The 27,595-nt window shown below is 35.1% G+C and overlaps 1 protein-coding gene across 3 annotated transcripts; it reads left to right on the top strand.

The window, feature by feature from the left end:
• The first annotated feature begins 128 nt into the window (after nucleotides 1-128).
• Nucleotides 129-27,595, top strand: LOC121380835. Of its 3 annotated transcripts, none has more exons than XM_041509823.1 (12): nucleotides 129-208; nucleotides 2,430-2,597; nucleotides 4,969-5,053; nucleotides 6,641-6,958; nucleotides 14,168-14,307; nucleotides 15,807-15,935; nucleotides 16,316-16,362; nucleotides 18,326-18,376; nucleotides 18,608-18,703; nucleotides 19,249-19,295; nucleotides 21,066-21,197; nucleotides 22,930-27,595. In XM_041509823.1, the coding sequence occupies exons 2-12, from the start codon at nucleotides 2,430-2,432 to the stop codon at nucleotides 23,184-23,186; spliced, it is 1,470 nt and encodes a 489-aa protein (XP_041365757.1). In that variant the 5' UTR covers nucleotides 129-208; the 3' UTR covers nucleotides 23,187-27,595. The 3 variants fall into 3 exon arrangements, with proteins under 3 accessions (XP_041365757.1, XP_041365756.1, XP_041365758.1); XM_041509822.1 differs by having other exon boundaries at nucleotides 137-274; XM_041509824.1 differs by lacking the exon at nucleotides 129-208 and adding an exon at nucleotides 3,960-4,038 and having other exon boundaries at nucleotides 2,459-2,597.

Below are 27,595 nucleotides of genomic sequence, written 5' to 3'. Positions count from 1 at the left end.
TAAATAGTAAAAATGTAGTGGAATTTTCATAGATATTATACATAGGGTCTGATTAACTGTTATTTCCATAAAACATTAGGTAAATATTAATTTGCGTTTCGAAGTAAAATTGAAGTCAACGTTTATCATTTAGCAAATTTATGTTGATTGTCCTGTGCTTTAATTTTTTGTTTATTTTAAGCAGCATATTATTGAAATCTGCGGTCAGGTGCGTTTATTAAACTAGATAATCGTACTGTTGGTTAAGATAGTTTGACACAAGTTTATGATGAGTGTAAGTGAAACGAATATATTAATTTAATGGTGACCAACTTGAGGCCATTGATTTGATTGAAATTTAATTAAATTTTGCCATTTACTATTTAGGGCCCCCTGCATCAAAAATAAAGTAAAACAAACAACAAAACTAACACATTATTATTTTGCAAACAAAACACCTTAAAACATGAAAAATGCACCAAAAACTATTCCCATGCAGGGCACAATATTTCACAAGAACCGTTGTTCTGTTTGCCTGTGGGTTACGCAACTTTAAAATCACAAGAACCGCCAATCGGTTACGTGGTGAACAATTACCTTCTAACATTAAAAGTACCATATATCAGTAATGAAAGTAAAAATCAGTTTACGTTTTTAAATACATTTGAAACATCATTGTAGCACAGAACCGTAGTTAAGAGTTTTAGGATTAGGTAGACCTAACAGTAATGCATCGGTTGCGAGAACTATGTTCACATAACCGAACAATCTGTTACCTAAGTAAAACTTACGTGAACTGACATCCGGTTACCTAAGATTTTGAAATATTATCCCCTGCTATGTGAAAAACTGTTATGGCCCAATCAACATTTTTAATCAAGCTAGCCGAATCATAGGCTGGTCATTTTGTTACAATGTGATTTCATACCACTGAAAAACAATTCTGTACTATGGGCATGGTCATGCCCTAATCTTGCCGATGAAATGAGCGGGTTTTTTGCCGAAAGTCTGTTCAAGTCGCTGAGTTATTAGCAGTAGTGAGAAGCCAGTCACCGTAATATTCTGGACCTAATCCGATATAAAAAATGAAATCTCACAAGAGATATCAAGACCCCGACTTGTTTATTGTCATAGCTCACTTGGCACCTTGTTGCCATATGTCAGACAGTGTTTTTACTTTACTCATGAACCTGCATATTAACGGGAAATGGTTTCTGCGTACGTGCACTGTAATGTACAATTAATTTGATGTCATGTTTTACCTTGTTCAATTTATTATCAAAATCAACTAACAAATGTTAATACTCATGTGGCATGCCAGTTTCTGTTGTGAAGAAATTAAATCATGCCTTAGTCTAATGTTGACATTCTTCAGATACACCTGTAAACTGGGATATTGTTTTTTAGTGTCGTGCCGTATGCTGTGACGAGTCAAGCGTTGTTAATCCTCGGCCACATTCATTTCAGTAATCCCAGAAAATACAAATTAATACTTTAATTTGAACATAACGGCACATTATCAACTACTTAATAATATCACGTTTTTAATGAAACATGCAACTGTTTTGTTTACATTTTATTACCGTAAGTAGTATTTTATATGGATGTAAAATTCAGAATTTTTCAGATTGAACGCAGAAACTGGCGAAACGTTACAAAATGTACCAATAAATGTTCACTTCACCTATTTTGATTAAACTTCTCCTCTTTCTGCTGTATGTATGTATGTAGGCGGGATTGTGGCTATATAAAATGTTTACATTACTAACATACATTATTTATAAGTGTATTATCATTCTTTGTGTGTGTGTGTTTGTTTTTGTTTTTATTTCTGTTCTTTGCATCAACATCGGCTGAAGTTGCCAACACGTTTGTTTAGTCTTTACCAGTTACTGCAGGGGGAGATATTATGTAGCAAGTCATTAAATATAGCCTACAAAATGAAATCTGATGTGTGCCTGTTTTCTCTCATCAGCTACATGTATAATTTACAGTCTTATCATCTATTTACTTTTTGACCATTGTTGTTAGGCGAAATCACCGCTCACAGTGGTTCAACTTCTGCCTGTTGAAATTGGGCGCAGTCGCCGTATATTATTCATGTAACTAGAGATATAATCATTTCGTATCATTGTGAAAAGTCATTTTGTGTTATAGTCATTTAGTACTAGTCGTTCCTTACTAGTCATACTAGTTGCAAGGTATCTAATTTCATTGGTCTAATGTCAAATATAGGATTATTATTGTATAATAATTTGCTAACCTGTATATAATAGGGTGGGATCAATTCTGGTAACTACATGTAGGACGGACCAATCAATAAATTACAACATCATTCACCATGAAACGGACAACATTTCTGTGAAGCACAAAACATTTTGTCAGCTTTAAAAAAAGTAATTTCAGAAATGATACCATGAACTTCATCTTCCTTTTCCCTTTATTTTCAGATGGCTTCCACACCACCTTCTCTGTGTCCGTCTTTCTGTCCATCCAACTGCGAATTCACTCATCACGAGCTACTTTTGGCATTGATAGATTGTTGCGACCTTGAACCAGGCTCGGAGCGAGAAGATTCCTTCCGCAATCTGAAATCCATCATCACAAAATATGAACAAGTATACAACTTTGCATTAAACTTGCAGGTTTCATAAAGTGATGCAAATCCCTGAAAATTGTAGAATTTGCAATACATGTATCAATTTTCAAGCATGGAAAGTCATGAAATTTTTAGTTATTGAAAATAAAGGTTGATAGTTAATTATTTTTCATTTAAAATATCACGATAAGAGATCAGCAATGCTTGTTAAAACGGCTTGCAGTGAACTCGTATGGAAAACGTACTCGTATGGGGAAAAATGCAGTGAAGTCGTATGAAAATCCACAAGTGAACTCGTATGGAAGACAAACTCGTATGTGGGAAAATGCAGTGAACTCGTATGGAAATTACAAACTATATCCATAACTGTATAGCAACTTGTTTGTAGTTGTTATGCAGAGTTCGACAAATCCGCTAGGCCAACGTCCATGGCTAGTGGTTTTTAAGTTCGGGCTGGTGAGAAACGCAAAACATGCATGCATTGTTTACGGTTTCTGTTGCAGGAAATAAGTCTCATGACATGCGTGTTTTAATTATAGGTGACTGCCGTTGACGCACAAACTGCGGTTGACACGCAAATAGTTGACTGATGGGGACATAAATAAGAAGCATGTATACAAAACAAGTGTCAAAATACACATTTAAGAGAAATATCAAAGTTAGTATATCTGCATATCCATACATCCCCATACGAGTTCACCGTTATTTTTTCCATACGAGTTTGTTTTCCATACAAGTTTTCCGTTCATACGAGTTAGTTTCCATACGAGTTCACCGCATCCCGTTAAAACACTGTAATATTGGATTATGTTGATGACTACATAAAAATCTGTGAAAATCCTTTTAAAAAAAGGTTGTGAAAAACGTTTTTAGAAAGTAATTCAATTCCAAAGTGTATGGACCTTGTTTCCAGGGTTGTGTTTTTGTATAACCTTTACAAACATGTATATCTGTGTAAACTGGAAATTCAGGTTTTCTTTTAATAGTCTGGGCTTATATTTTCAAAGATGTCTCAATGCTACAATATTGTAAAACTATCATAGGCTATGACATAAAAATGTTGTAATGACGTCATAGGCTTACATTTTTAACGTGGTGGTGCTCACATCTGTAACACCCCTTCCCCCCCCCCCCCTACACACACACACACTCTCCACCAAGTACAACTGTTATGTACATGTTAAGCTTGTCGGAGATTTTTTGGCAAATTAAATAGTTTGCAGGGCTGGCCAAAAGTACTCGTTCACTCGCCCCAGATGGGTAAAAATTTGCTCGAACGAGTCAAATTTACAATTCAGTCATCCGCTGGTCAACGAAAATGTCCGAACACAAACTGTCTCTTTACCCCTTTTGTACACTTGCGATTTTTCTAATTCCATAGTCTGCAGCAAGCATCGTCCACCATTTCAAAGCTTGGCCAAGGCCGCGAAGCCATTCACAGACTTCGATTGGTTATGCAAGTAAGAAAACTATATAAAACCCCACCCACTCTCGGTCTCTTTCATTGTCTCTCCATCCATCCATCCATCCATCCATCCATCCATCCATTCCCTATGTACAGTGTGTGTGTCAGGCCCCTCGATTTTACAGAAACAATAGTTTTTGGTTCTGTGTTGATAGCGTGTCTGTAAAATCACAAAACCGAACTTTCATTTCCCATGGTTATTATAGCGAGTACTGTCTTTTACCAGAAGTAGGCCCATGTCTTTGAATAACACCCATCCTTTTTGAAGGCATTTAAGAAATTTGGCCTTTTTTCGTAAATCATGGTATTTCATGTCGGTGTCCGTGAAGTAAATTGTAAAGTTAGTTTTGCTTTATCTATGTGAGCTCGCGCAGAGAATTCCCATCGCACAGTAGGTTTTTCACCAATTTAGTAGCGTTTTGTATTACAAACTTAGGTTGTCCATCTGCAAATGTTTGCATTGGTTTCCCAATTAAATTGACTAAATGTTAAAGAACAGTGAGTAGGCATGCATGCATGAAAATTTGTAACAGGATCTAAGCAGTCCCTGACTGAGTCTGTGTGATGGACTCACATCAAAAGCACCAAATGCCAGAATTTCTACGGAAAACCAAAATTAAATGTCCTGAAATGCAATGTCCTGCAATCTACAAATAAAATTCATCCAAAAAAATAGAGGGGTTTATGGTTTTTTTTTTTAACTGCTTACGTTTAGGGACGAGTTACTTGCCCTGCGGGCAGTTGAACATTTTAGGATATGGCCAGCCCTGGTTTGGCTTTAATGATAACAGATACCCTGATTATGCCTTGAATTAAAATATATATGTTTACAACTCTGCACAAACTGTAAATGTGTGCATTTAACCAACTTTTATCAATTGGGAAATTATGTCCAAATTGGTACTCATGTTTTTTTCTTTTTCAGACAAATAAATGGTCAAAGGATTCAATTATTCCTGATGAATATGTGGCCTACAGATTTCCCATGATCCATTGGGCATGTGCCCTTGGTATGTTTCATTGACCATATATCGACTTGTCACATGCGATCGAATCGTGCTGTGAAAACACGGAATGCCATTAGTCTTATACGACAAATCGTGTCAAAGTCATACTGATCAGAACATGTCCTATTTTTCATGACAAATCGTATGCTACAAGTTGGTGTGACAAATTACATAATGGGAACGCCCCTTGAAGAAATCTGATCAAATCATCATAGAATAATGATCAAAAGTTCAGGCTGCACAATGCGACTAAAGCAATTTATTTATTTGTGTTAAAATTTTGGCTGCATTTGCGAGTAAATCTCTAACTTGAGCCCTGCGTTAAAAGAGTCTCTGCAAAATGTGTTGCAAAGTTGATTTGTACTAGAATTTTTATCATTAAATTTAATATACTGACGTCCAAAAAAACTATACCAATAATCTGGAAAACCCCCCACAAATATGTTGCATGTTTAAAACATATATATTCATGAGTGGTGTTTTGGCATGTTGGGGAAAAACTTTTATTCCATAAAAGCAGAAAGATATCTAAACATCCATTTATTTCCAGTATCCAATAAAGGAAATTAATTAAGAATTGACTGCAATTATTTTGAACCCAAAAACGATGTGCACACTGTATGACTCAGCATAGGGGCTCATACAAAAGTGTGCACATCGTTTTTTCTGTTTATACTTGCATGAACCAAAAAATAATAATCTTATAAATCTTATAATTAAATTTATATGCATACTTTACAATACATAACTGAATTTATTTTGTTTAGCTTTAAATACATCTGTAGTATTGTTTGTGTAAACTTCATTGATACTTATGTTGTGTAAGAATGCAAATGTTCATTCACTATTATTTGAATCAGGTGATTTTTTGTAAATAACGTCATTTGGTAAATGACATAATTTTTATAAGTGATGCCATTTCATGTAGCTGCTGTGCATTTTTACAGATCATTTTGGTATATTGGAAGGAACTGTCCTATTCGTGTTTAGTTTATATTTTATGAAAGCGAATGAAGGGAACGTGTCTAACATTTATGCTGTCGCCAACAATTGTAGAATATCGCTTACAAGTAAGTTAGGCATGAAGTTTCCTACATGATTTCTTAATTCTTTGGCCACCGACCAAATCTCATGTGATGATTAGTGAAAAAAATGTTGTTTTGTTTTTTAAATCAATGCATATAGATCTACTTGTCTACTCTGCTATAGCATTTTCCATCAATTTATGGTATACAATTTTTTTTAATTGTGTTTGTAGCTTTCATGTGTACTCTCTTCAAAATATCTGAATATGGTGGCCTGAATAATCCAGCTTGTTGCACAAAAGTAGTGTGTGTCAGTGGGGAGGGGAGGGTAGTAGGCGTGGCTTGAATTTGGTCAGTTCATTGAGATAAGAACGGAAAAAGGTAAGCACGTCTGGACCAATCAGATTTCCGTAAAGTGTATAGATGCAAAGAAAATTTAATTATTTCAGTATTTCTTGGTACAGTTTCTTTTGGACGTCAGTATAGATAATTATATTTGTCATTATTTGTACTAAACAGCCATCTCAAAATGATGTAAATATTCAATGTGATTATTTACTTGCAGGTCAGCCCTATGTTGTGGAATGGCTGGTGAAGCAAGGTTTTTCCAGTGCCGTGCAGCATGGTGAGTCGGGTGACACCGGTCTCCACAGAGTATTCTTCTGTATGCAGACATCGTCCACCAAAGAGCCGGAAAAAATCATAAATAGTATGCTCCCTTACCTGTCTGACTGTTTCACTGTGAAGAACAAACTAGGCAACACTCCATTCCACCTGTCTTGTGAATTGCTACATGCAGACACAACTTCGAGAAATAATAAATTCTTTGCCAACTGTATAAAATCCATCATTGAAACTGCCAAAATAGTGGATTCATCGTGTGGTAGGTATTTTCAATGTGATTTAAAAAAAAAAGTAATTTGTATTGTTCTGGAGGTAATTTGTATTGATGATGTGAGAAAATGTCTTTGTCTGGATAGGAGCTGGGTACCTGGAGACGATCCCAGTACCTACTACTATAGCACCAAGGCCAGTCACTCAACACATTGTAACACTGCATCCATTTCAGTTCAGCTCATTTTATTTTGTGTTTAATGTTTAGGCATTCTGTTCTGAACAAACATGCAGTGTTTGAGATTAAACATTTTGGGCAGTATCCCAGTTGTATACTAACATTTCAAAATCTGGTATTCCACCTGAGAATTTAGTATCCCACTTAAATGAAATTCATAAATAACATCGTAACAAATTTGGATTACACTGTTCTCGTTCCCAGTCTATATTGCTATGCCGCAATCAAAATCGCGGAATTCGCAATCAAACGGAATTGGCAAAAAGATTTGCTGTATCTATTTTTTCATTATACTGACATAAATTAATATTTAGCAGTAGTCTGTAAGTGTTTCTGACATTACTAATGATAAACTTACATATATCAATTTGAATTTGTAAAAATTTGAACGGAGAAAACGTCCCAACAAAAACAATAGCGACTTAGCAGTTCTCAGTCTATTGCTCCAGTGTAGCATTAGACTGGGTACGAGTTAGGGGAGGTATTGTTATGGCATAGCATTAGACTGGGTACAAGCTGGAAAATACTGTTATTTACTTAACTTCCCCAGTAAATGACGACTTTCATTGTTTCAGCGAAAAATAAAAACGCAGGATTAAAAAAACCCAATATCATATGGTATCCCAGTGGGATACTGGGTTATTGAAGTCTGGTATCCAAAATTAAATTCTGGTATCCCCGGGATATCAGGATACCATTAATCTCGAACACTAATATGTCATAAGTTACTGTTCGAACCATGTTTGTCAATTCATGTATTATACTGGTATAGCTAAAACACTTTGATGTGTGGCTTAGTTAAACTGGTATACAAAAAAATCCCAGTTATAAATGTAAGTGTCTTGTGCAAGTGCAGAAAACCACACTTCTATCTTGTACCGATATAACCGGCCTCAGTGGCGTCGTGGTTAGGCCATCGGTCTAAAGGCTGGTAGGTACTGGGTTCGGATCCCAGTCGAGGCATGGGGTATTTAATCCAGATACCGACTCCAAACCCTGAGTGAGTGCTCCGCAAGGCTCAATGGGTAGGTGTAAACCACTTGCACCGACCTGTGATCCATAACTGGTTCAACAAAGGCCATGGTTTGTGCTATTCTGCCTGTGAGAAGTGCAAATAAAAGATCCCTTGCTGCTAATCGGAAAGAGTAGCCCATGTAGTGGAGACAGCGGGTTTCCTCTCAAAATCTGTGTGGTCCTAAACCATATGTCCATGGCTGTTAACTGTCCGTGTTGAGACGGATTTCCGTCATCAGAGAAATTGTGGAAATAATTTTTTCAGTCTTTTTTTTTTTTTTTTTTTTTTAAATGAGAATCACTTAGGCCGTTTTCGGTTTCCGTAATGTCAACCCGATCATTTCGGCCGTTTCCTTTGCCCTACTGAGCCCCCTTTAGGTACCCATCAGATGGGTATAATCTACCATACAACATTTAGGGGCTGGTGAACGGCCCCATTCCCGTAAATTCCCAATCCAATATCAAACCTTTTCCAAATTACGACCCAACAGTTTCCCAATAAAGATTCCCAAAGTTGCTCTCATCGTGGACACTTGAACTCATAATTTTTTTTACAAATTTAGCTAATTGTATATTTTAAAAAAACTGACATCGAAAAAGTTTCGTTCATTTTGGTTTTCCAACATGTGACGAACAAGTCTGACCTGGATATGCTGTTGTGTCTTAGTTTTTAGTAATAATGTCTACATTGTCTGATATAATACAGTTTTGGTAGAAGAATACAACTTTTTGTTTTAATTCATCCATTTGCGTTAACACATGTTTGGGATCTACGCAACACGTCCAATCCGCTACTTACGTAGTCCGAACAGACGTAGAAAGTAAAGTATTGACTTAATGTGCACCCTGCACTGTCATTTGCTGTGCTATTTTAAGCAGACGATCTCATTTTGTAAAAAGGTGTGTACTTATGTTTCGTACTTTGTTTTCAAATATTTTATTATTTTATTTTATTTTTTTAAAATCATTTTTGGTATGGTTTTTGTAATTAAAAAAAACCCACGTAAATTAAGTGGAATAAACCCTTTTAATGTGCTACTCACTCCCTCTGAAGTAATGGCCGTATCCGATGTCACATCATGTGACGAACAGCACGTGCGAGTTTGAACACTGTTACAATGTAATAGTTCTGCTGGGAGATTATTAGATTGCGTATTATAGATATTGAAACTTAATAAAATTGATCCAGTCAAATATAACATTTACCGACCAGCCGTATGTTACTTCTTTATTATTTACGATTGAATAATGGGGGTCATTCAAGAACTACGCAACGTGCACTGAGGAGAGTGAGAATTATGGGATGTGTGACAAAACGTAATTGGGGGGGGGGGGGGGGGGGGGGGGGGGTGTTATTGTGCAACGTAATGTTAATTCATAAAGTAAATTGCAACCTGTCATTGCCATTTTATTTTAACATATATGTATTACTAAAGACCCCAAAGTAAAAACGTTACAAGGGGAGAGGGGTATTAAAACTGCAAGATTTTGCGTTACATATTGTTAAATGGACACAAAGATCAACAAAGGACTATTCAACATTAGCGTAATACAGTATCAGACATTGGCTTTTACCCCAATTTTTAACGACCCCCTCCCCCTCCCATAATAAATTTGCAATAACACAAGGGCCACCCGATATAAATGTATTTGAATATTTGATTTGCCATCCATTAGCTGGTGGTCAAGCCTAAATAAATAATATCAGGTAATAATGCAAACTTTAAAAAAATGCCCGTAGCTTATGAAAGAACACCCCAGCAAATGTCAGCCTAATAGGACTATTTCCATTAATATAGGTTCACTGCAGGACCCATCAAATTAATGTGTTTGTCCAATAAAAAAAATAACAGGGTGTGGGATGGGAGAAATACATGTTTAAAGTGGACTAAAATTGTCATATAGAACATTACTAATTTGAATGCCCTGTACCTTGAAATTTCAGTCACAACATTTTACTTTTGTTAACAGCCATGTATGTCTGATGCTATATAACCGTAAATAAAATGTGTTGAGTGCGTCGTTAAATAAAACATTTCTTTCTTTTTGTATCGATATAGCTATTGCAGGTGTGAACGCTAATATAAAAGATCCCTCGCTACTAATAGAAAAATGTAACAGGTTTCTCCTCTAAGACTATATGTAAATATTACCAAATGTTTGACATCCAATAGCTGATGATAAATAAATTAATGTGCTCTAGTGGTGTCATTAAAGAAAACAAACTTTTCCATTTCCAACCAAAAGTGTTTTAACTAAACCAGTGTAGCTGAACCAGTCTAACCTGTGTAAGTGTGAACATGGCTATTAACTCAGTGGTTGAAATTCATATATGAAACTTGTCTATCATCTTCTCAAAATCAAAATCTCTGTCAACCTAGCTGTACTTTTTATACCCGATGTAACTGCATTAAATAGATTCTTATAATCATGTTTGTCATTAAAGGAAACATGTCACGTAAACCATATTTGGCACCAACCATGTACAATTAATTATAAATTGAATCACCTAAAAAATATTTTTATAAAAAATTAATTACTTAAAATATCTCCATAAAAGAACCCCAGATACGAGCTCTTAGCGGAAATTGCCGATCTTTAATGAGCAGGGCAATCACGAGGTCCGTGACGTCAGAGACGCGTCGCTTGATCTGACGCCTTACACTTAAAAGCATTAGTCCGTACCACTCATAAAGAATCTAAGACTTGCACAGCTTACCAAAACAATGAGTGTTCGTTCGCAAAACATTTTGCCGTATCAATATGAGCTGTTAGTAAATGAAGAAAGACACACATTTACTTACAACAGTGATACTGAAGAAAAAACGGATATCGAGTCGGAGGGTGGAGAAACTGATGGTGCCAGACCGGTCGACCAATTTACAGCCCGGAGCCCGAAAGTAACCCGGAGACAAAACCAAAACTCGGATGCTAATGCCGAGGTGTATACTGTTCATATTTAGCATAAAGATACACTTCGATATGATGTATTTAAATATGTAAAAAATATAAATGTAGGACAAACATTATATTTTTAGAAAATATCGCATTTTTTATGTTCGGGCTGTACATAATGAAATCTGTATGCACAGTGTAAACAAACGCTCTAATTTACGACAAGGCGCTTCACTTTCATTAACCTGGCTTGTAAAACAACATAAATGACTTGAGAGTATAATCAACTTTTAAACTAAATATATTTCTATATGCATCAATAGAACGAAATGGGGTTATAGTATTTTTCTCTCATAAAAAAAGTAGCATATTATTAGGCCTATTGGTAGGGTGCGTTAAGAGTAAAAACGACCACTCACGATACCCAAGTGATAATTTTCTTTTCTTTGGTACTACGTAATTGGTCAGTTTTGTAATTTTAGATGGGAAAGTCTACTTAATCAAGGGTTTTACAGCATTATTTACAGTAATGAAGCAGGGCGGCTGATAATGTCCATTAACATTGTACTATAGTCGCGACAGGTTACGCCACAATACCCTGTGATCTTAAAAAAACTGGCACGTATTTTGTACGTATGTCTAGACCGTGGTAATCACTTACCTGGTCGATACCCTGCAATATACACCTGCCAATCAGGAATCACATGTGCAGGCCACGGAAAGAAAGGACCAATTAACTAAAACAACACTCCGATTCTCAAGTCAGCCCGTGGATGAAACATAATAGTTATTTCGACACCGACAGTAGTGGTTTATTTTGTATTGAACTTCGTGTTGCTTTGGGGCTTCGGGTGATGAGGAACGTTTTTGTGACGTATTCTGCCCGAAGATTAAAAACATTATTTAAAATTATTATTGTTTTCTACACATTTTTTAAAAACATATTTAAATACATCATACTGAGATGTATCCTCATGCCAAATCCCATGTTTGTATATGCCATATTTAATTACTTATTAACGTTTCCTTCTTCGGACGATGAATACAGATTTTGTTATGTAGGCCTACAGCCCTAACATGAAAAATCTTTTTTTTTCCAAAAAAATAAATAAATAAAAAATTCTACATTTTTGTTTTAACATATATAAATACATCATGCTGAGGTGTATCTTTGTGCCAAATATGTACAATGTACACCTCGGCATTCGCAACAGAGTACTGTTTTTGTCTCCGGGCTGTAAATAGGCTGACACCAAAGTACTATGCGGTGTTGGTGTCCAATCTTTTCTTTTGCGATAAAATACACGCGTCTTTCTTCGGATACAATCCTTTGGAAAACCATAAAAAGACAATCCTGATCGTTTAAACTGTTTATTTTTACACCCAAAGGCCGTGCAGTACGGCACTGTTGGACTGAAAAGATCGTAAGCCCCTTACTCCATATATAAACAGTTAACAACAATGGAAGAGTACAGCGGCTCTGACGTCACTTCCCTTTTTTTCCGAACGCTCACGAAGAAATATGCATAAATCGTACTTTGATACTGATTAGCGTAATTTCTTCATTTTAAGTTAACTACACGTATTTTATTGTTATAAAGTTATTTGTATATTATTTTTATATCATTTTTCTTTTAAAATGAGCTATAATATGGTCTCGTGTCATGTTTCCTTTAATACTGATCTGCAAAGATAATTAACACATTGATCAGACATGCATTCATTTTTAACACATGCAAGCATCAGAGTATGTACACACATCAAGTCTTACACAGTCATAAAGAGCATCATGTTCAGGGCTAGCTCTGGGTCAGCAAAACATTTCACCAAATGATCTATTAAAACTTTAAACATTGCAGAAACCCAGTTATTTTGTAAAAAAAACAATTCAATTATTACATGAAATTATTTCGCTAAATTAAAATAAAATTTGCCACTTGTTTTTGAAATTTGCAATTGGCGAATTTGGCGAGTGCCAGAGCTAGCACTGATGTTAGCTGGTGTCCATGTGTGTGTTATTTGATGAGTAATGTTACTCATGTGTCTTAAGTGGACGCACAGTGGACTCTGTCTAGACCGGATTCTGTGTAATCCGGATCTCTGCGTAAACCGGTCCATTTCTAAAGTCCCGTCCAGCTACCGTTTATCTCTTAGGTATAAATCTCTGCCTAATCCGTACTCTGTCTACTCCGGACTCTGGATAAAAAATGAAGAACGAAAGAACAGTTCATGCATTAATTATCTCTGTCTACACCGGATTGGGATTTGACTTAATTAGTTGAACAATGATCGTCAATTGCCAAATAATCAGGACGCCGTCGCAAGATCAAATATAAAATGTAATCGCACTTGTGTGAAGTTTACTCTTATTGCGGTAGGCCGTTAGATCTGGATTTGCTATTCAAATAATTTCGTACGTACAAATAAATGTAATAATGTTTTAGGAAAAAAATGAAATTTAACCTAGTACAAATATTAGAACGACCAGAAACACGTTTAATATACAGCCACTAATACACTAATTACAATCGTTAAAAAGTCTGTGAGTCGATAACATTTTAAAAATTGCAGCAAACTCAGAAATGTCCCTTTAAGTATATTTTTATGTCTGCAAATAATCGATTGCAAGTCTGGCTTATAATAAGTTATATGACTGTTTTCCAACCATCCTTGGGTTCAAATGTCATTGTTGATCACGAGTTGTCGATCATTCAAGAACCATAATTCTGGATGAACTCTGTCTAAACCGGTCCTCTATGTAAACCGAACTATTTCGACGGTACGAAGTGAGTCCGGTTTAGACAAGAGTCCACTAGTTCATGCATTAATAGAAATAAACTGAATTTTACACTAGTCCACTGGACAAGTATATCTACAAACCTACTTGTCCACCAATATTTTTATGTCCAAATAAAAAATTTTTTTTATTCAAGTACATGTACAACGATGAAGACTTGATTACTCTAATTAAAACTGCACTGAACATTTTTACTTGTCCACTGGACAACCATTGATGTACATTTTGCTTCTCCGAACTGATTTTCCCTTGTCCGGATAAAGAGACGTGTTTATTTCAAATGCCGTCATGTTAGATTTTTGTTTTGTTTGCAGATCTTTTGCTACAAATCCTTGATTTCCAGAATAACGCGGGTAACACAGGTGTTCACATATTGGCTCAACATGACAGAAATATCGCCTGTCTGAAAATCTGTGTCAGTGAAGGTGCTAGTCTTCTTCTGAAAAATAATATGGTAAGATTTCTCTAATATATATTCCCTAGTCAGGCCCTGCATTTCACGCAAACGATCGTTTCTGATAGCGTGTCGGTAAAATCACGGAAGTGAAATATCATTTCCCATGATTATTATATCGAGTACAACTATTCAATGAAAATAATATATATAGTATGTAATTATTTTTTAAAAACAGTTTCCAATTTGTTCCCATGATCACACGGCATTGAACCGAAAAAGTGTTTCCCATGAAATTTTAAATCCTATGTGTTATTGTGTTACTTCAAAATATACCCACTGGAATTTCCCCTGTATCCTAACCAGTGCCTCAGAACTGGGACGTCAAAGGTTTTTGTATGCCTTGCCTGTTCGAAATAACCATACAGGTATATTAGATACTAAATAGTTGAGAGTGGCGAATACAGAACACATTCCCCGTTATTTTAAAAGTTTTCAAATCTATAATATTACATTTTGTGGTATTAGAAACACCAGGATGACCAGACCAGATGATTGTATGGAAATGGATATGCTAAACAATAAAATATAAGTAATGTTTGATTTCAGTGACCATAAACAGCTCTAGTAGTGAAAAATATGCCTTATTGTTTAAAAACCAGGGTATGTCCCTTTAAACAAATATTTCTTTCCCTAACTCTCAAAATATATGATGGTATATTCAAGTTTCATATGCACTTGCTGCATCATGCGTTTGGTTATGTAAATTTATACAGGTTATCATCTTCATAGTATTTCAGGATGAGGTTATTATCATGTCACTATGATGAAGCTGCATCAAAAATACATGATCGTGTGCAATTTGGCCTAGTTACTGACCCTAGTTGTTAGCCAGTGTAAACTATTTTCATCTGTTACATTTTGTTTTTTTTACAGTTACACTAAACACTATTTACAACTTGGTTGATCCAGTGATTGTGTCCTTCTGGTTGACCTAGTCTTCGTAGTAGCTCTATACTCGGAACTTAAGAATTTCTTTTCTTGCCCACTAAACTGAATTGGCAATCTTTTGTACGTAGCTAGATAAATGTCCAATTTTTAAATATTGCTGACATCATAACTTGTGTTGTATCGCATCATTACAGGGCTAGCTCTGGGTCAGCAGAAAATTTCGCCAAATTATCTACTAAATTTTAAAAATGGCAAGAAACCATTTATTTTCTACCAAAATATCATTTATTTCATAAAATTATTTCGCCAAATTGAAATAAAATTCGCCAGTTGTTTTTGATATTCACAGTTGGCAAATTTGGCGTGTGCCAGAGCTAGCCCTGCATTAAGTTTGAGTTGTGTAGCTCCAGACACATTTCATGTGAAACTGAAAGGTATATGTTAGTTGGGTCAATGACTTTAAAATTGTACAGCTTCACTTATTATGATATGTTCACTAAATTCAGATTTATATAACTTAAATATTTGAGTTTGCAGACATAGAAAAGCATTACAAAATTTTTGTATGTGCATAGTTTCTTTTGTAAATAATATTTTTGTGATTCCAGGAAATGAATGCATTAGAGATGGCAATCAACTGTGGACAAACAAAAAATTCTAAATTTCTGGATGCCCAGTGGAAGATACAGAAGTCTTGCCTTGATCCCAGAAGTTTGCCAAAGCCTCGCATATTTAAGGTGAATATTATAATTATTTTGAGATACAGTGGATTTTGAATTAGTTAAATTACTTAAAAGTTTATGTTTGGTCATAGTTTTACCATGTTTTTTATATCTGTTGATGGCAGAGTTATGTCTCATTAATGTTAGTTTTGGATCAATATTAAAGGTATGATCGTGTGATGGCAACAAAGGGTTATTTTGAAATTTTGCTTAATAAATGCGATTATATATTTTATTTCTAATTTAGTAGCTTAAATAATGATAGGTTTGGGAGCATATTTCTGTTTAGGCAACAAAGAAAACCCCAAGTTTTTAATGTTAATGACACACAAAAGTAACAGACCTCTGACAAAATGTCTGTGTGAAAAATTAATCTGTAACCTTTTGTTTTATAGCACAGAACCTCGTCTGAATACAGTGAAAAGCCATCAACTTCATCAAAGTGAGCCACTTATGTATTTTCATCTGACTGATGTTTTTTAATGGTTATATCATTTTCACCATACTGCTTTGACCTGCAATAGAGACAAGATGTGTGTGTAGTTTGTTTTACATTTAACACTGTACAAGTATAAAGGAATATTACTAGTTACTTGCACATATCTGACAGCCAAGACTAATATACTGAGGTATTTACAAAAGATGTTCGGAGTTTTAGCTGGTGCTTTACAAATGAATTTGCACTATTGAGACCTTGCTCTACTTATATTATATTTCTTAGTGTCTTCGTTTGCAATTTTTTAGTGTTAAAAATGGCAATTTTTTCCCCTTCTAAACAATTTTTTTATTAAAATACATTTATAATAAGTGGTCACCTGTCTAACTCAGCCAGCGGCCATCTAAACTGGAGGGGCGGGACATAGCCCAGTGGTAAAGCGCTCGCTTGATGTGTGATCGGTTCAGGATCGATCCCTGTCGGTGGGCCCATTGGGTTATTGCTAGTTCCAGCCAATGCACCACGACTGGTATATCAAAGGCTGTGGTATATGCTGTCCTGTCTGTGCGATGGTGCATATAAAAGATCCCTTACTACTAATGAAAAAATGTAGCGGGTTTCTTCTCTATGACTGTGTCAAAATGACCATATGTTTGACATAACCGATGATTATTAAATCAGTGTGCTCTAGTGGTGTTGTTAAACAAAACAAACTTCTTTTAAACTGGATCCCAAATCATTAAATTATCTGTATTAAGCAGCCACAATAAATGTTTACAGTTCTATAAAAGGGTTATTTTATTAAACAACAGCAAGTAAGCAATCATCACACTTTTATGGTATCCACTGTGTATCAATTTAGAAATTGTGACGAATGCATGTAATTACCTTTGGAGAAGCCAAGCTTGACATTTGGTAGATTCAGTGACAATATATCTGCAAGAAGTAGTAATTTAATGAAAAGAGAAAATAAACTTATTAGGGAATGAATTTCAAATTCTTAAATGAATACCTTTCAGTTACATTGCATTGTTTCTGAGCACACATGCATTAATTAGGAGTACAGACGGTAAAAGAAAGAAACATTTTAAAGGCTGTCAATATGGCCACCTGTAATCAGCTACCACCTGTTTTAAGAGGTCACTTTTAGCTACTCCCTCATGTGACCACTTAAGACTATATGTACAGACCATAGGATTTCAAATTTCATGAGAAACACTTTTTCGGTTCCGTGCCTTGTGATCATGGCAACCCATCGGAAACTGTTTTTAAAAATAATTATATACTTAGCCAAAAAAGTTTAGTAATTTGGTAAATGTGCTTAAATAAAAGAAAACTATTGATTTACAAAATAAAATCAGACACTGGATTTAACTGAGTCATTATTTGTCACTTTAAGTAACAGGAGATTTTCAGTACAAAATAAAATGTGTGACTGTGACATGATTAAATGGTGTTTGGGGGTCCATACACAAAAATCTGAAAATAAATTATTTCGTTGAATAGTCGTACTCGATATAATAGTCATGGGAAACGAAAATTAGGGCCTGGTGTATTTAATTAAATTCTGGTAAACGTAGCAAATTCTAAGTAATTTAATTAGGCTATATCTTTATTTCTCTCATAAAACCTGCAGTGTGTCAGTCACTGGGCATTTAATTGCTTTTAGCATTGTAATGAAAAACAGGAATAAACTTGTAGTTAAAAATAAGTGAGACAGATTTTTGTTAATTCAGATCCTTAAGAGTTGAAATTTGATGTAACGTATTCATGGGTTAAGCAAAAAACCAAACATTTTGCATGATCTGTTACAATTAAGTCTATGATAACCTAAATTAAATGCACAAGTGGATTACTCAAAACTACACTTGCACAAACACTGAGCAGAGGAAAAAATTAGTTTTGGCACAATTTTCAATTTTAACATTCGACTTACATTTGGTTGGGTTTTTATGATTCTGTTTTTCAGTTTTGAGGATGAAATAAAGATTTTGCCAAGATTAAGGAAAAAGCGTAAGAGGTATGTTTTTCAATCAGTATTTAATACAGGTTAAAATATTCTGTAAATTGTTTTCTTGAATAAAATTCAGGATGTATTTAAGTGATTTGTTAGAAAGTTTTTCTAATTGTGATCCATTGTAGATAGACGTAGCATATCAATTTTAAACTTTTATATTTAATTTGAAGTAATACTTTTATTATTATTTTTTTCTTTTTCTTTTTCTTTTTCTTTTTTTTAATATTTGAACAGGTTGTCGATGGAATCCAATGAAGGGTCCCAGCAATATGTTGTTACAACTAGTTGTGTAGAAGCTACAAGCACAAGTAAAATTGAAGAACAGGACAGGTATTCATAATGTGATCATTTCCATGACTTCTAAAGTAAGAATATGTATAATATATATCCACAGAGATTTTGAGATCCTTCTGGAGTCTCATGTCAGTTAATTGAATTCAGTGTCTGCCTAGTCCATGGCCTGCTCTGATGTATCCAAGTTCTAGTTTTAGTTCGGCTAACTTTAGTGACGAAGTTGAACTTGTATCTTGACTTGAATACTGTAACATCAAACATTTCTGCAGATTATTTTCAGTATAATTAGTGCACAATAGTGGTAAGGTTTTTAATTTTTCATATTTTTGGTATAAACATTGGTTTATGACTTTTTGTATTTTTATATAGCAGATGTGTAATGCATACTCAATGGTGTCGGAGGGTTAATACTTGCATAAATGTACTTATTGTACAATTTACTAAAGTTTAGTTGTAGAGATGTAGCATAAAAAGTTGTAGTGTTTTAATTGAAGTGCTGTATTTTCTGTAAGTTAGTTCCATTGCTTTAAAATTAATGTGATATTAAATCTATATATATATATATATACCCTTGTTTTCAGTCCAGCATCGGGTGAAGGTACAGTGTTATCTGATTCTGGAATAGCAGGTAAATAAACTAAAATATTAACGTAAGTTATCAGGGTTTTTTTTAAAACTTTTTGAACATTTAATTTTCTTGTCAGTATTAAGTATACTGGGTTGGGTGTGGTGTGCGTTATGTAGTGGAGAATGTATGATGGAGTGTAGATTCGTGGAAAATAATTTACGATCCCCATAGGGGCGAGTAAATTGTTTTTCATGAATCTACACTTTCAAGTGCATTCTCCAACTTATTCATTATGCATTAAGAAAAACATTATGTAACTGCTAAATTAACTTATATTTTATCTTTTTTAATGCAAATATTGGTTAAAATGGCAAAGAATATTTCTAAAATACTAACACAAAACAATAGGTTCCTTTCAAGCCTAACATGAATGATGTGGTCAGTAAATCCTCAGGCATTAAGGCCCACATTAAGCCTGATGGACATACTCCACATGTATTCTCTGATTTCCAATTTACATTTCCGACAATCTTTGCTGTGTTCTGCCAGAATACAGTACTATCACTAGTATTGGGTTTATAAGGCTTAAATTACATGTTTATTTAATGATGCAGATATTTGGCTAAAGCGTTGTTCTTGTTTACAGTGTACAAGTTCTGTCAGTAGTGAGCAAATCCCTGACCTGAATGCAAAAAAAGTTCAAATTGTATTGTTTCTTGAAAAATAATCTACACCTAGAACAATAATGTGGCATCACAGATATTGATTAACACCAGTTAATTGAAAGAAAGAAATGTTTTATTTAACCACGCACTCAACACATTATTTTACGGTTATATGGCGTCAGACATATGGTTAAGGACCACACAGATTTTGAGAGGAAACCCGCTGTCGCCACTACATGGACTACTCTTCCGATTAGCAGCAAGGGATCTTTTATTTGCGCTTCCCACAGGCAGGATAGCACAAACCATGGCTTTTGTTGAACCAGTTATGGATCACTGGTCGGTGCAAGTAGTTTACACCTACCCATTGAGCCTTGCGGAGCATTCACTCAGGGTTTGGAGTTGGTATCTGGATTAAAAATCCCATGCCTCGACTGTGATCCGAACCCAGTACCTACCAGCCTGTAGACCGATGGCCTAACGACGACACCACCAAGGCCGGTCACCAGTTAATTGATACAATTTAAAAATAGGATCCACATGGTTAACAAGATGACGTCTGGGGTTATCTCCCCTATAAGTGATCAACCAGCACTTAAATAGCAAATAGCACTCGAACTATTGACACATTTTTATCTGTCTGTGAGAAAGTACATATAACATTGTTCATTAAGCCAAAATATTATTTTATTTTTATGGCAGGTAGTTTCTTCTCATATTGTACACAGGTGCTAATCTAGAATTGGAAAAACTAGAATGACTTCTATCTTCCTAGGGGAAAGGGTAGAAGTTTGATAAAAATAGGCAAAGTGAACATTTATCAGTACATTTCGTCAGGTTTCACATTTATTCGGAAAGATCCTGAATTAATTGCTTTCATTTCTTTTTGCTTGATGCACGGTCGGTCTGGGATAGATTCCCGTCGGTGTGCCCATTGGGCTATTTTTCATTCCACCATGACTGGTACAACAAAGGCCGTGATATGTGCCATCCTGTCTGTGGGATGGTGCATATAAACGGTCCCTTGAGTTGTTACTAATGGAAAAATGTAGCGGGTTTCCTCTCAGAGACTATATGTCAAATTACCAAATGTTTGACATCCAATAGCTGATGTGCTCTAATGTCGTTAAACAAAACAATTGTATTTTTTTCATTTATTTTCCAGATGTTGGAAAGGGTTTCCTGTCGTACCTTCAACATACCGGTACAGAGACGAGAGCAGCCATTATGAAAACTATCAACAGCGACCGTAATAAAATACTACAGGAAATGAATGAGTACTCCAACCTGACAAGTGGTATGTATCTGTAATGGTCAAATTTAGTGAATATTAACTACAACATAGAACATTTAAGTGTTTACGTAAGGTAAAAAAAAAAAAAAAAAAGGTTTTAGAGCCCTTGACTGCACGGAGGCAACACGAAAAGTGGAATCCAAGAAAACCCCACATATTTGCCAACAGTTTGATACATTAACAAATCATCTGTTTTAGTGTGTGAAAATATTAAAACAGATTTTAAAAATTCAGCATTGTTGAAAATCAATGTGAATTCTGTTTTCTGTGATCGCGGAAAACCATTGCGTCACAACTGTTGGCTGATCATTTTGCTGAGTGCAGCGGTTAATTAAATGTAAGAATAGTTTCTCATCAGCGATATGTACTAATAAAACTCCTTCATATGTGGTCATGAAGGATAGAAAAAGTACACCCGAGGTGGTAGAAATTTCGACCTGGGACAAGGCTTGCCGAGTCTTACGGTCGAATTTTCCACCACCGAGGGTGTACTTTTTCTATCCCGCATGACCGCATATGATGGAGTTTTTTCTCCCATCCATTCGATAAATAAACCCATTATTTTACATGAACAAACAAAGATGGCTGAAAAAGTAACTTCTTTATTTCACCATTTTATCATAAATAAACTACACTATCATATTTGCAGTGTCTGTTTCATGAGTTAAATAGAATTTAACACAACAAATTAACAAAGTAGCTTTTATGATGAAGGTTTTAATAACAAAATGTCAATCTAAAACTAACCAACTCGCATTGATATGACGTCATATATTACCAATGCCATAATACTCCCCATGTTAAATTCAATGACATCATAGCCCATGCAAAACAGATTTATTCCGCATGATCTGACGTCATGGAATGGGTCTGTCTTGCATGGCTAGGGATGGGAGATATTCACAGCTATGACGCAACACTATCTCTTGTTCTCATCTTGCAAACATGTTTTCAATAACAGTATTGTTTGAAAATCTTCTATAAAATAATAAAGATCGATAATGGTTAATAAATAGAATATCCAACTCGCTACTCGGCAATACCGTTTATCTTGCTCTTGTGAATTGATGTTGTCCAAAGGCCCAGGAAGGACAACAATCCACTCATGCAAGATAAATGGTATTGCCTAGTAGCTCGTTGAGTAGTCTCTAAGTACCCCTTGCTATTTCCTGCTTTGCCGATAAAAATAAAGACAGCAATCTTGATATTTTTGGAAGTGGTAATAATAATGGTGAACATTTCGTTGAGTGTATTATTGACAAAATTAGTACATGACTTAAACTGTCTGTCTTTACACAGAGTTAAAGTTTGTTTTGTTTAATGGCACCACTAGAGCACATTGATTTAATAATCATCTGGTATTGGATGTCAAACATTTGGTAATTTTGACATAGTCTTTGAGAAGAAACCTGCAATTTTTCCATTGGTAGCAAGTAATCTTTTATATGCCCAATCCAAAAGACAAGACAGCACATACCACGGCCTTTGATATACCAGTCGTGGTGCACTGGCTGGAACGAGACATAGCCAAATGGGCCCACTGATGGGTATTGATCACAGGCTGTCGTGCATCAGCCGAGTGCTTTACCCACTGGGCTACATCCCGCCCGTCTTAATACAATGCATGTTTGTACACTTCAGAATATTTTAGCTGCTTTTTTGTAGACCTTCTCTCAAAGAATTCCGGTGTTTACCCCGGATTTGTTACACATTATATTTCTTTGATATTATTCAGGTTACGACGAAAAGCATCTGGCATTAAGACAACAACGAGACGCTAAGCACGAAATGATGAACCGGAAGTTGGAAGAGGTGATGGAGCTGCAGCAGGATATCGGGGACATTGAAAACAAACTGATTCTCCTGGAAAACATCCACAAAACCGGACCACAGAAGATTGCCGAACTCAAAGAGAAGTTGAAAAGTTGTGACTTGGCCCTCAATGAGATGCAGGTTATTTCCGGGTCCAGTGAAGTGATTGTTATCGATTGATCAGAACAGAATTCAGTTCTCAGTCAGCGGCTCTTTAAAGTTCTCACCAGCACTGTTACTGCCAAATCCTGGATCCAGCCACCACTTGTAATACTATGTCGCCATAATGAAGTCATGCATTTCAAAAGTTCATTGTGTTGTTTTGCACCACCCACAATGCTCTTTTAGTCAGAAGTATTATTTTTGTGACAAGTAAGAGACAAACTTGACTGCATCCAAGAGTTAAAATCAAAACATGATGTGTGTTAGTAGTGGTTGATATTATTTGATGAACATTGTTTTGGGATTCTGCGTAATTGTGTCAGAATTTTTATGTGATTGGGTCATAGTGACTGATGTGAATTGATTTTATTACAGAGACTGGTGTGAACATGAACTGTGATGCAATCATTTGTATTTTAGTGATTCATGTGAAAATTATTGTATCATAGTGATATGAAAATTATGTGAAAATTACTATCACAGTAACTGGTATGAAAATGATTGTATCACAGTGACTCATGTGAAAATAACTATCTTAGTAACTGATGTAAAATTGATTATATCAAGGTAACTGATGTGAAAGTGATTGTATAAGTGACTCGTGTGAAAATAACTGTATCTTAGTAACTAATGTGAAATTGATTATATCAAGGTAACTGATGTGAAAATGATAGTATCACAGAGACCGATATGAAAATGATTTTGTCAAATGATTTTGTCGCAGAGACTGATTTGAAAATTATTGTATGTATTACAGTGACTGATGTGAAAATGCTTGTGTTGCAGTGACTCATGTGAAAATGCTTGTGTCAAAGTGACTCATGTCATGTAAAAATAATTGTATAATTAGTATTACAGGGACTGATGTCAATTTATGCGATTGTCTCACTGTGACTGATGTGACAATAACTATCACAGTGACTGTTGAGGGAGTCAGGTGCTGAGTCTCATACATTGTTGTAAGAAGAGCATGGAACATGGTTGACTTACTATAGATCCTGAAATCACTGTGATCATTATCATATTAATGCGAAATATGCAAGTCCATATTATTCGCATTAATAATATGATACATTTATTTTAAAGTTTTGTCTGTGTGTCACATGTCATTAAAGCAAAACAAACAAAACTTAAAATACTAAAATATATTTTATAAAACACAACCAGAATACAGACGATAGTCCAATTACCCAATTGTCCAGCAAGCCAGTTTTTGGCCACCCTGTCGAACGCCAACATGATGCACCACACGTGAATAGGTTTTAGCATGCAAATCCTGATGTCGACTGTTTTTTTGTTTTTGTTGTTAAAGTCGGCTGCAACTTTGTTGTGTTGTTGTTAGTGAATTGATCTCGTTGAAGATGCCTGCACCTCAGATTTAACTGAAGGGTTCACAAACGAGTGTTGTTAGCAAAGTAAAATTTCCAAGGGAGGCCACATGCATTTTAGTGTGACCACTGTCTCTTGCATTAATTTAGGGACACATTAATTTCAGGATCTATAGTATTTTGATTAAAGGCAATGTTTAAGAGCATGCAGGGCTTTAAATCTCACTAATTTGAATACAAAGGTTTGTTTTTACCTTTTTGGGCACACCAAAGACTTCTTTAATGCATTAATGTTATTAATAGCTAGTAAACATTTATAAATATTCAGAAATGCATTTCAGTTTATTTTAATGCAATTATATAGCTTAATGTTTCAGTGGTCTTGAGATCAAATGTTTTGAAGTCCACACATTTGTACTTAATTTGGGCTTGCTTATTTTAGGCACAGTGTTAATCACCTGAAAGTTTTTATTGGTCTTTGTTCTATGGATAAAAGCTCATAATACCACCACCTCCACCACCCACCCACTTTTAAACCTCCAATGACGGTTTTTAGGTGTGGCGGGGGGAGGGGGATGGGTTGTGGACTTTTTTGTGACTTATTTTAATCTTTGCAAGGTTCACAACTGAATTATCCCATTGTAATTCTGTTGGTGCTGACTAATGTGTAATCTTGTCAAAACATTGTACTGTAAGATGTAAGAAGATGCTAAAGCTATTTAAACAGTTGGTTAAATTCACTGGTTGCCAGCTTATTTTGAAAAACATTTGAAATTTTAGGGTATGGGGGTTTGACACTAGGAAATTTACTTGCAGACAAATGTCCATGTTCTTTCATTTTGAAAAACTTTTAACGTTTTGTATGTTGGCAATTTTTTTTTTTAATTATTTTTTTCTAATTTATGGAGTTTCTGAATGAGGTGAATTACTAGTTATCTATTTTGATGAACTGTTTGCAAAATTGTTTGCCGTGTTAACTTTTAGAATGGATTTTATTGATCATTATATCACTGAAAGTAAAGTATCTTAAATATCTCCATTAAATCGATGACCAGGCAAGGTTTTTACAGGTCTTCACCTGAGCCTTTTTTTAATGGCAGCCACAGAGCTATAAAATATCTTAAATATCTCCATTAAATCGATGACCAGGCAAGGTTTTTACAGGTCTTGACCTGAGCCTTTTTTTAATGGCAGCCACAGAGCTATAAAATCTGGTAGCCCTGAGTGAAAATTGGTAGCCCCATAATTTTAATCAATGTTTTAAAAAAGTGAAAAAAGCAAAATCATTTTATTTGATTAAATAGTGGCCAAACACTTGCCATGGTGCTGCTATCCATCATCAAAATAAGAATTGTACAAAGTTTGGTTGTGTGATTGCTAATTTCCGCACACAAAATGGACTTTGAACTTTTGCAATTATAAATAATGGCTATTTTTCTATTTGGTACTTTAATATGGGTATGGGAACTCTTTTTATATGCCCGTATTCAAAAGAGTTTAGGCACGCCCATCCCCGATTTAACCTGACATAGCTAGTGGCCAGTTCCAGGACTGGAGGGAAGAGGGAGGACAATTTTACAAGGGAAACATATTTTAAAAGAAACCCAAAAGGGGTAAAAGAAAATTGGGAATTAATTTTAAAAATGTATGTAAGTACCTCAGTTTGTTGTACATAGTCATATTGGTTATTTAATCAAATTAGTTGGCACCAATTTTTGAGCAGGCTGTTCCATTATTATTATATATAATAAATTACAGATTATTTAAGCCCATATTATTTAATGCAAACTTTACAACTGGCCTCGTATATTTATGAAGAACACTTTACGGTCTTGTTAAAAGAATTCTGTATTTAGTTTGGTTTTAGTTGTTTCACTTTCAAAACTACAATGGAAACCCACCTCGAGCCAGGTCACTAATCAACCAATCAAGTTACTTTCCAAGAAACTTCCATCTGCTCATGCTCACTTTAGCATGTCTTTGAAGTACGAAACTGACATGCTTCCAGGATTAAACTTGATAATAATTGAGGCCATTTTTAATTTTTAATTTAATTTAATTTTTTGTATTTAATTTTTCGTCATTGGTAATACTCTTTCTGGCCACTGAATTACTTCAAATTATTTGTGTTAGTCCACTGTATAAAAAAACAAAATCCTACCACTGACAAATGTAGTCTTCAATTTCACTAAATCATATTACGCAGTCGTCACCTGTGTGTCAGACTAGAGGTTGCAGTTAACACTATTTCAGCAACTTGTAGCACCAGAGTGCATACATGAAAGGTGAAATTTCAATCCTCGTGAATTAAGCGTCTTGTTAATTGCAGAGTAACTGGAGTACAAAAAAATCTAGTAGCCTGTGAAACTACTGGGTTTAGATGTCTGGTAGCCCAAGCGGAAAATTGGAAATTGGTAGCCAAGTAACTACTCCTGTATGCACACAGTAAACAAACGCAGTAATGTAAGGCAAAGCATATGCATACAAGTCCAAAAGCAGGGTTCAAACTTAGCAGTAGCCCGCGATGTTTTGGCTACATCACTTCCCTTCCAAGCCAGAGTACTGAAAGCAATGATAAAGAAACAAAATGGCTGCCCATGCAATTAACTGGAATATCATGGGTTGGTTTTTTTCATGAATTCTAAAATTACTTAGTTTTCATTTGTTAAACTGTCAGTATGTGTTGGTGGTCTGGGCATGCATCTTTCCAACATATAAGCCTACTATTTGACATAATTCTCTTTAATTTTCTTGTCCTAAGCATTTATTCATGTCTGAAATTGAATGTGCCTTTTCTGGTTCACATACCATTGATTATTGTTGTAATTTATTTGAAATAAGGCAGTTGCTAATTATGGGTGGGTTTTTTGTAAATCTAAAATAAAATACCTTTAATTTTTAAAGCTGTAAGGTAAGTTTTAATATAGGTTGTTGCCTGTTGACTTATCTCACCTGTAAATTGACACTAATAAATGAAAAAATTTAGATCTGATGAGATGAAACTAAGAAAAGTACAGGTTTCTGTGTATTAGTATCAGAATACTTGAAGCTCATTGTAGTGATTATCACCTTGAATAAATGATTTCCATATACTGGCAA

This window comes from Gigantopelta aegis, chromosome 9 (genome assembly GCF_016097555.1).
Source record: "Gigantopelta aegis isolate Gae_Host chromosome 9, Gae_host_genome, whole genome shotgun sequence".
NCBI classification, from domain to species: Eukaryota; Metazoa; Mollusca; class Gastropoda; order Neomphalida; family Peltospiridae; genus Gigantopelta; species Gigantopelta aegis.
This window is presented reverse-complemented; position numbering and strand designations above follow the sequence as displayed.